We start from the raw sequence: 10439 nt of genomic DNA, 5'->3' as shown, positions 1-10439 counted from the left end.
TTTAGTTCCTGGTTTAGTTCTGGTTTAGTCCTGGTTTAGTCCTGGTTTAGTTCTGGTTTAGTCCTGGTTTAGTCCTGGTTTAGTCCTGGTTTAGTCCTGGTTTAGTTCTGGTTTAGTCCTGGTTTAGTCCTGGTTTAGTTCTGGTTTTCTGGTTTAGTCCTGGTTTAGTTCTGGTTTAGTTCTGGTTTAGTTCTGGTTTAGTCCTGGTTTAGTTCTGGTTTAGTTCTGGTTTAGTCCTGGTTTAGTTCTGGTTTAGTCCTGGTTTTAGTCCTGGTTTAGTTCTGGTTTAATCCTGGTTTAGTCCTGGTTTAGTTCTGGTTTAGTTCTGGTTTAGTTCTGGTTTAGTCTGGTTTAGTCCTGGTTTAGTCCTGGTTTAGTCTGGTTTAGTCTGGTTTAGTCCTGGTTTAGTTCTGGTTTAGTCCTGGTTTAGTCCTGGTTTAGTTTAGTCCTGGTTTAGTCCTGGTTTAGTTCTGGTTTAGTCCTGGTTTAGTTCTGGTTTAGTCCTGGTTTAGTCCTGGTTTAGTTCTGGTTTACTTCTGGTTTAGTCCTGGTTTAGTCCTGGTTTAGTCCTGGTTTAGTTCTGGTTTAGTCCTGGTTTAGTCCTGGTTTAGTTCTGGTTTAGTCCTGGTTTAGTTCTGGTTTAGTTCTGGTTTAGTTCTGGTTTAGTCCTGGTTTAGTCTGGTTTAGTTCTGGTTTAGTCCTGGTTTTCCTGGTTTAGTTTAGTCTAGTCTGGTTTAGTCCTGGTTTAGTCTTGGTTTAGTCCTGGTTTAGTCTTGGTTTAGTCCTGGTTTAGTCCTGGTTTAGTCCTGGTTTAGTCCTGGTTTAGTTTTTTCTGGTTTAGTCCTGGTTTAGTCCTGGTTTAGTTCCTGGTTTAGTCCTGGTTTAGTTCTGGTTTAGTCTGGTTTAGTTCTGGTTTAGTCCTGGTTTAGTCTTGGTTTAGTCCTGGTTTAGTCTTGGTTTAGTCCTGGTTTAGTCCTTGGTTTAGTCCTGGTTTAGTCCTGGTTTAGTCCTGGTTTAGTTCCTGGTTTAGTCCTGGTTTAGTCCTGGTTTAGTCCTGGTTTAGTCCTGGTTTAGTCCTGGTTTAGTCCTGGTTTAGTTCTGGTTTAGTCTTGGTTTAGTTCTGGTTTAGTCTTGGTTTAGTCCTGGTTTAGTCCTGGTTTAGTTCTGGTTTAAGTCCTGGTTTAGTCCTGGTTTAGTCCTGGTTTAGTTCTGGTTTAGTCCTGGTTTAGTCCTGGTTTAGTCCTGGTTTAGTCCTGGTTTAGTCCTGGTTTAGTCCTGGTTTAGTTCTGGTTTAGTCTGGTTTAGTTCTGGTTTTAGTCTGGTTTAGTCCTGGTTTAGTCCTGGTTTAGTTCTGGTTTAATCCTGGTTTAGTCCTGGTTTAGTCCTGGTTTAGTCCTGGTTTAGTTCTGGTTTAGTCCTGGTTTAGTCCTGGTTTTAGTCCTGGTTTAGTCCTGGTTTAGTCCTGGTTTAGTTCTGGTTTAGTCTGGTTTAGTCTGGTTTAGTCCTGGTTTAGTCCTGGTTTAGTTCTGGTTTAATCCTGGTTTAGTCCTGGTTTAGTCCTGGTTTAGTCCTGGTTTAGTCATTTCCTGTCGTTTGTTGTTGTGTAATAAACGTGTTTTTACAGAGACTCTGAGTCACAGTGTGTGAAGAAACATGGAGAAGATTCCACTGACGACACTGACGACACCTACACCCGTCCAACTGGGTCCAACTGGGTTAGTCTGGGTTAGTCTGGGTCAGACTGGGTCAGACTGGGTCAGTCTGGGTTAGTCTGGGTTAGACTGGGTTAGACTGGGTTAGACTGGGTTAGTCTGGGTTAGTCTGGGTTAGTCTGGGTTAGACTGGGTTAGTCTGGGTTAGTCTGGGTTAGTCTGGGTTAGACTGGGTTAGACTGGGTCAGTCTGGGTTAGACTGGGTTAGTCTGGGTTAGTCTGGGTTAGTCTGGGTTAGTCTGGGTTAGACTGGGTTAGACTGGGTTAGTCTGGGTTAGACTGGGTTAGACTGGGTTAGTCTGGGTTAGTCTGGGTTAGTCTGGGTTAGTCTGGGTTAGTCTGGGTTAGTCTGGGTCAGAGTCAGAGGGAGGTTCTTGATGTCAGATGTTTCGTGTTCCTCTCACTGAGTCTGTGGAAAAGTCTGGATCTTCAGTCATTTGTTTTAGATTCATATTTTAGAATCACACAGACTCGACTCGTTTCTCTTCACGAGTTTTGTGGAGTTTTGTTCAAGTCGCAAAACAAACACAAAACAAACACAAAACAAACACAAAACAACACAAAACAACACACAAAACAAACACAAAAGAAACACAAAACAAACACAAAACAAACACAAAAGAAACACAAAACAAAACAAACACAAAACAAACACAAAACAAACACAAAAGAAACAAAACAAAACAAACAAACAAAACAAACACATAAACAAACACAAAACAAACACAAAAGAAAACACAAAACAAACACAAAACAAACACAAAACAAACACAAAACAAACACAAACACAAAACAAACACAAAAGAAACACAAAACAAACACAAAACAAACACAAAAGAAACACAAAAAAACACAAAACAAACACAAAACAAACACAAAACAAACACAAACACAAAACAAACACAAAACAACACAAAACAACACAAAACAAACACAAAAAAACACAAAAGAAACACAAAACAAACACAAAACAAACACATAAACAAACACAAAACAAACACAAAACAACACAAAACAAACACAAAACAAACACAAAACAAACACAAAACAAACACATAAACAAACACAAAACAAACACAAAACAAACACAAAAGAAACACAAAACAACACAAAAGAAACACAAAAGAAACACAAAAGAAACACAAAACAACACAAAAGAAACACAAAACAAACACAAAACAAAACAACACAAAACAAACACAAAAACAACACAAAACAAACACAAACAAAACAAACACAAAACAAACACAAAACAAACACAAAACAAACACAAAACAAACACAAAACAAACACAAAACAAACACAAAAGAAACACAAAACAACACAAAAGAAACACAAAAGAAACACAAAAGAAACACAAAACAACACAAAAGAAACACAAAACAAACACAAAACAAACACAAAACAACACAAAACAACACAAAACAAACACAAAACAAACACAAAACAACACAAAACAAACACAAAACAAACACAAAACAAACACAAAACAACACAAAACAAACACAAAAGAAACACAAAACAACACAAAAGAAACACAAAAGAAACACAAAAGAACACAAAACAAAACAAAACACACAAAACAAAACAACACAAAACAAACACAAAAAAACACAAAACAACACAAAACAAACACAAAACAACACAAAACAACACAAAACAAACACAAAACAAACACAAAACAAACACAAAAACAAAACAACACAAAACAACACAAAACAACCACAAAACAAACACAAAACAAACACAAAAAAAACACAAAACAAACACAAAACAACACAAAACAACACAAAACAAACACAAAAGAAACACAAAACAAACACAAACAAAACAAACACAAAACAAACACAAAAGAAACACAAAAGAAACACAAAACAAACACAAAACAAACACAAAACAACACAAAACAAACACAAAAGAAACACAAAACAACACAAAACAAACACAAAACAAACAAACACAAAACAAACACAAAACAACACAAAACAAACACAAAAGAAACACAAAACAAACACAAAACAAACACAAAAAACAAAACAAACACAAAACAAACACAAAACAAACACAAAACAAACACAAAACAAACACAAAACAAAACATAAACAAAACAAAACAACAAAACAAACACAAAACAACACAAAACAAACACAAAAAACAAACACAAAAACAAAACAAACACAAAACAAACACAAAACAAACACAAAAGAAACACAAAACAAAACAAACACAAAACAAACACAAAACAAACACAAAACAACACAAAACAAACAAACACAAAAGAAACACAAAACAAACACAAAACAACACAAAACAAACACAAAAGAAACACAAAACAAACACAAAACAAACAAAACACAAAACAAACACAGAACAAACACAAAACAAACACAAAACAAACACAAACACAAAACAAACACAAAACAAACACAAAACAAACACAAAACAACACAAAACAAACACAAAACAAATACATAAACAAACACAAATGTTTGGTTTAATTTTCTGCTGTTTTGATTCAGTTTCACATTTTGACTCGTCGAACCAAAATAAAAAACTGTTCACGTCTGAAGAACCAGAATCAAACAAACTGAACTTTACAACAGAAACGAAACACAAACGACTGACACAGTTTGAGTTTGACGAGCGACTTCACTCAGGAACATTTCACTTTGTTTTCACTTTGTTTTCACTTTGTTTTCAGTTTTTTCAGGGTAAATTCAGGTTTGTGTGTTTTTGTGCAGAATAAAAGAGGAGACGAGTTTTGTTCTGGAAAAACAAATAGTTTAATAAAATAAACGTCATTTACATTTACAAAAGTCATTTACATTTAAATCTGTTTGAAACATTTAAATCACTTTTAAATCCGTCTGGAGCCTCGTGCTGCAGGAACTCGGGGTTTTACAGTGTAAAGGTCAAAGGTCAGAGGTCAGATTTATAAAAATATGAACTTTCTGACACAGCCACAGGTCAAAGGGTCACGGGGTCAAAGGGCAGAGTCCAAATCTAAACAGAAAAGTTCCAGAGTGTCTTTACGTCCACAGACACAGATCCTGTTTGAGCTTCAGTCCTGAGTTTGATTTTTTTCTTCTTCATTTTGTGCAAAACAAAATTTCATTTATTTATTATTTTATATCATTTTTTAAAAACATCAGAGTTAAAAAAAAATCAAATTCAGATTCAGACGGAATCTGATGCACCTGATGCCCTCCCACCACAGCCCCGCACGGGGTGAAAGGTCACGCAGCATTCGGGAGGTGGCGTCGGTGGCGTCGGTCGTCGGTGGCGTCGGTGGCGTCGGTGGCGTCGGTGGCGTCGGTGGCGTCGGTCGTCGGTGGCGTCGGTCAGGAGGCGGCGGCGTTTTCCCGCGCCCGCCTGATGCCGTAGAGCCACTTGATGACCCTGGCGTTCCTCTCGACCACAGAGATCCCGTACGGCGTGCGCTCTTTAGGCTCCTCCCCCTCGCCGTCCTCTCTCTCCTCGTACTCGGAGCTGGGCGTGCTGACGCTGTGGAGCTTCGGGACGATGTCAGAGTTGGCCCGGGTGAAGCGCTCCACGCCGCCCGCCTCCAGCTCGCCCGGGCACAGCTCGCCCGGGTCCAGGCCGCAGTAGTTGAAGAAGCGCTCGCGGTCGGCCGAGGCGCGAGAGAAACGGTCGCTCAGGTCTGACTTGGAGCGGTGGAGGGCGGGGCGTTTGTGGGCGGAGCCTCTGGAGCTGGCGCTGAGGCGGGTGAAGGCGGGCGAGGCGGGGGGGGCGCCCGTGCGGCACAGCAGGGGGCTCTGGGGCGGGAAGGCGGGTGCGGACAATAAGGAGGGGGGCGTGGCCTGGGTGTTTGTGTCTGTGGGCGGGGTCAGGGGCGGGGCCTGTCCCTTCACTGTCTGACGGAGGTGTTGCGGGTGCAGGGGGAGGAGGGGCCTCCTCTGGGGGCGTCGGCCTTCAGCCTGAGGACGAACGTCAACGCGCCGCACGGACGCCGGGCACAGGGGGGCGGGGCACAGAGGGGCGGGGCACAGAGGGGCGGGGCACAGGGGGGCGGGGACTCGGGCGCGGCGGGCGGGGACGGGAGGGGGCCGAGCGGGGAGAGGGGGGGGCAGGCGCTGCGCTGTGATTGGGCAGGAGGAGGCGAGGGGGGCGGGGTCGGGTTTGGGTTGGACTTTGGTTCTGGGTCGGTTCTCGACACTGCTCCCCGCGCTCTGGGCCGAGGACGAGGACAGAGGAGACGAGGGCGACGAAGACGAGGAGGACGAAGAGGCTGCGGCGCCGTCACAAACGTTGATGAGGTCACTGAGAACGTCCAGGTCCAGACGAGGAACCCTCTGACCAGAAGAACCTGAAGAACCTGAAGAACCTGAAGAACCAACAGAACCAGAGTCAGACTGAAGCCGAGAAAACAAACTCAAACTGATTTATTCTTTTTATTCTTTTAAATGTTCCTGATGTTGATGCTAAAATCTGAGAACTGAACAAAACAGAAAAACTAAACCGGGGGGGAGGGGCAAACTTTCTGGCTCGGGGGCCACATAAGGTTCTCACATTTGCCTGAAGGGGACAGGAGACAGAACATGACGTGTTCAGAGCCCGGTTCTGTTGTGTAGGACGTGTTCTGCACTACGCGCTGTAGTGTTTCAGAACCAATGAAAGTGAATGAGGTTTGCTCCTCCACACACCTCAGGCGAGTGTGAGTCCAATGTGCTTAGAACTCAATGAACAACAGAACCCACATCATGAAGATACACATGGAAACACTTCAGTGTGAGTAAAACCAGATCCTTGAGACATTCTGTTCATTCACATTTGTCCCACAGAGTCAAAGAGTCTTTAAACTCTTTCAAAGCTCTAAAAACAGAAGCAGTGTTATGTCTTGAACACTTCTACTTCACTCATGGTCTGAACACTTTCCCATAAAGCATTGCAGCCAACACAATACACCGCACCTCAATGTATATATAGTGTCGCCATCTACTGGGAAACGCCGGAAATGCAGGAAAAATAAAACATCAAGGTTTATTATTGTCATTTATTCCAGTTCGGCGGCCGGATTAAAAGGTTTAAAGGGCCGCATACGGCCCCCAGGCCGTAGTTTGCCCACCCCTGAACTAAAACCACACGGAAACAAACCGTCGCCAACAAAAACACAGTAGACAGAACCAAACAGAACCACACAGAACCACACAGAACCAACAGAACCAAACAGAACCACATAGAACCACACAGAACCAACAGAACCAAACAGAACCACACAGAACCACACAGAACCAACAGAACCAAACAGAACCACACAGAACCACACAGAACCAACAGAACCAAACAGAACCACACAGAACCAACAGAACCAAACAGAACCACAGAACCAAACAGAACCAAACAGAACCAACACAGAACCAAACAGAACCAAACAGAACCAAACAGAACCAAACAGAACCAAACAGAACCAAACAGAACCAACAGAACCAAACAGAACCACACAGAACCAAACAGAACCACACAGAACCAACAGAACCAAACAGAACCAAACAGAACCACAGAACCAAACAGAACCAACAGAACCAACAGAACCAAACAGAACCAAACAGAACCACACAGAACCACACAGAACCAAACAGAACCACACAGAACCAAACAGAACCAAACAGAACCAAACAGAACCACACAGAACCAAACAGAACCAACAGAACCAAACAGAACCAACAGAACCAAACAGAGGCAGTGGTTCTAAACCCTGAACTCTGAACCCGTCCTCACCTTTGGGTCCCTGTCGGTGGGCGCAGGCTTCACGGGGCCCCGGGGCGGAGGAGACAGGTGAGGGGCAGAGGGGGGCGGGGCAGAGCGGGGAGGGCATCAGGGCCTTTCGGATGATTGGCGCCTGTCTGTTGAGCGCCACCTGTCGGCTCTTGACGTACTTGGCCTTGTCGGCCTCCAGTCGCTCCACGGCGCTCAGTTTACGAGTCGGGTTCGTGCTCTGGTGTCTGAAATAGTCGGGGCCTTTGTGCAGGATCCTGAAGGGCGCCCCTGCCAGGCACCTGTCGGCAGGACGCAGAGTCTCCACCGGCATTTTGCACCTGCCACAAAACACCAGAGAACAGAGTTTAGAGAACACAGTTTACAGAAAACAGAGTTTAGAGAACACAGTTTAGAGAAAACAGAGTTCAGAGAACAGAGTTTAGAGAAAACAGAGTTTAGAGAACAGAGTTTAGAGAAAACAGAGTTTAGAGAACAGAGTTTAGAGAAAACAGAGTTTACAGAAAACAGAGTTTAGAGAAAACAGAGTTTAGAGAACAGAGTTTAGAGAAAACAGAGTTTACAGAAAACAGAGTTTAGAGAACAGAGTTTAGAGAACAGAGTTTAGAGAACAGAGTTTAGAGAACACAGTTTAGAGAACAGAGTTTAGAGAGAACAGAGTTTAGAGAAAAAAGAGTTTAGAGAACAGAGTTTAGAGAAAACAGAGTTTAGAGAACACAGTTTACAGAAAACAGAGTTTAGAGAACACAGTTTACAGAAAACAGAGTTTAGAGAACACAGTTTACAGAAAACAGAGTTTAGAGAACAGAGTTTAGAGAGAACAGAGTTTAGAGAAAAAAGAGTTTAGAGAACAGAGTTTAGAGAAAACAGAGTTTAGAGAACAGAGTTTAGAGAAAACAGAGTTTACAGAAAACAGAGTTTAGAGAACACAGTTTAGAGAAAACAGAGTTCAGAGAACAGAGTTTAGAGAAAACAGAGTTTAGAGAACAGAGTTTAGAGAAAACAGAGTTTACAGAAAACAGAGTTTAGAGAAAACAGAGTTTAGAGAACAGAGTTTAGAGAAAACAGAGTTTACAGAAAACAGAGTTTAGAGAACAGAGTTTAGAGAACAGAGTTTAGAGAACAGAGTTTAGAGAACACAGTTTAGAGAACAGAGTTTAGAGAGAACAGAGTTTAGAGAAAAAAGAGTTTAGAGAACAGAGTTTAGAGAAAACAGAGTTTAGAGAACACAGTTTACAGAAAACAGAGTTTAGAGAACACAGTTTACAGAAAACAGAGTTTAGAGAACACAGTTTACAGAAAACAGAGTTTAGAGAACAGAGTTTAGAGAGAACAGAGTTTAGAGAAAAAAGAGTTTAGAGAACAGAGTTTAGAGAAAACAGAGTTTAGAGAACAGAGTTTAGAGAAAACAGAGTTTAGAGAAAAAAGAGTTTAGAGAACAGAGTTTAGAGAAAACAGAGTTTAGAGAAAACAGAGTTTAGAGAGAACAGAGTTTAGAGAAAACAGAGTTTAGAGAACAGAGTTTAGAGAAAACAGAGTTTAGAGAAAACAGAGTTTAGAGAAAACAGAGTTTAGAGAGAACAGAGTTTAGAGAACAGAGTTTAGAGAAAACAGAGTTTAGAGAAAACAGAGTTTAGAGAAAACAGAGTTTAGAGAAAACAGAGTTTACAGAGAACAGAGTTTAGAGAACAGAGTTTAGAGAAAACAGAGTTTAGAGAAAACAGAGTTTACAGAGAACAGAGTTTAGAGAACAGAGTTTAGAGAAAACAGAGTTTAGAGAACAGAGTTTAGAGAAAACAGAGTTTAGAGAACAGAGTTTAGAGAACAGAGTTTAGAGAAAACAGAGTTTAGAGAAAACAGAGTTTAGAGAGAACAGAGTTTAGAGAAAAAAGAGTTTAGAGAACAGAGTTTAGAGAAAACAGAGTTTACAGAGAACAGAGTTTAGAGAACAGAGTTTAGAGAAAACAGAGTTTAGAAAACAGAGTTTAGAGAAAACAGAGTTTAGAGAAACAGAGTTTAGAGAAAACAGAGTTTAGAGAACAGAGTTTAGAGAAAACAGAGTTTAGAGAACAGAGTTTAGAGAACAGAGTTTAGAGAAAACAGAGTTTAGAGAACAGAGTTTAGAGAAAACAGAGTTTAGAGAACAGAGTTTAGAGAAACAGAGTTTAGAGAAAACAGAGTTTAGAGAAAACAGAGTTTAGAGAGAACAGAGTTTAGAGAAAAAAGAGTTTAGAGAACAGAGTTTAGAGAAAACAGAGTTTACAGAGAACAGAGTTTAGAGAACAGAGTTTAGAGAAAACAGAGTTTAGAAAACAGAGTTTAGAGAAAACAGAGTTTAGAAAACAGAGTTTAGAGAAAACAGAGTTTACAGAGAACAGAGTTTAGAGAACAGAGTTTAGAGAAAACAGAGTTTAGAGAAAACAGAGTTTTAGAGAACAGAGTTTAGTTTAGAAAAAACAGAGTTTAGAGAACAGAGTTTAGAGAAAACAGAGTTTAGAGAACAGAGTTTAGAGAACAGAGTTTAGAGAAAACAGAGTTTAGAGAACAGAGTTTAGAGAAAACAGAGTTTAGAGAACAGAGTTTACAGAGAACAGAGTTTGGGGGGTTTCAGTTCTTAATGTTTTTGTTCTTTTATCTCAGAAAGTCGTTTTGACGTCACGTCAGTAAAACCACTGAGCGCGCTCAGTAATGGCATTAGCGCTAACAGGCTAACAGGTTAGCCTTCTCAAACGTTAGCGTGTTTACGTTTGCTTGTTAAAATTCCATCAGTTTTTTCTCTGAAAAGTGATTTTGTTTTTTCTCTTTTATTTTTCTGTTTAACGTTTTTTTTCAGAAAATATCACATCGAGATCAAAAGCCTTTTTCACACGAGTCTGACCTGAGTCTGACCTGAGTCTGACCTGAGTCTGATCCAAGTCTGACCTGAGTCTGACCTGAGTCTGACCTGAGTCTGATCCAAGTCTGACCTGAGTCTGACCTGAGTCTGACCTG

General features: G+C 41.2%; 1 protein-coding gene across 6 annotated transcripts in view; it reads right to left on the bottom strand.

Moving 5' to 3' along the window:
* Positions 1-4471: 4471 nt before the first annotated feature.
* Positions 4472-10439, bottom strand: part of wu:fa11c10 (protein FAM110A) — a 25200-nt gene continuing 19232 nt past the window's right edge. For all 6 annotated transcript variants that reach the window (XM_055165604.1, XM_055165605.1, XM_055165603.1 and 3 more), the window contains 2 exons: positions 7452-7768; positions 4472-6057 (listed from right to left, as the gene is read on the bottom strand). In XM_055165604.1, coding sequence (XP_055021579.1) covers positions 5054-6057; positions 7452-7761 — 1314 coding nt within the window. In that variant the 5' untranslated portion in view covers positions 7762-7768 and the 3' untranslated portion in view covers positions 4472-5053. The remainder of the gene's footprint in view (positions 6058-7451; positions 7769-10439) is intronic.

Source organism: Boleophthalmus pectinirostris, unplaced genomic scaffold (genome assembly GCF_026225935.1).
Source record: "Boleophthalmus pectinirostris isolate CB_2022bp ecotype Guang Dong unplaced genomic scaffold, ASM2622593v1 HiC_scaffold_8, whole genome shotgun sequence".
Classification (NCBI taxonomy): domain Eukaryota; kingdom Metazoa; phylum Chordata; class Actinopteri; order Gobiiformes; family Gobiidae; genus Boleophthalmus; species Boleophthalmus pectinirostris.
Note: the sequence above shows the minus strand (reverse complement) of the source record. Positions and strands in the feature narration are given on the sequence as shown.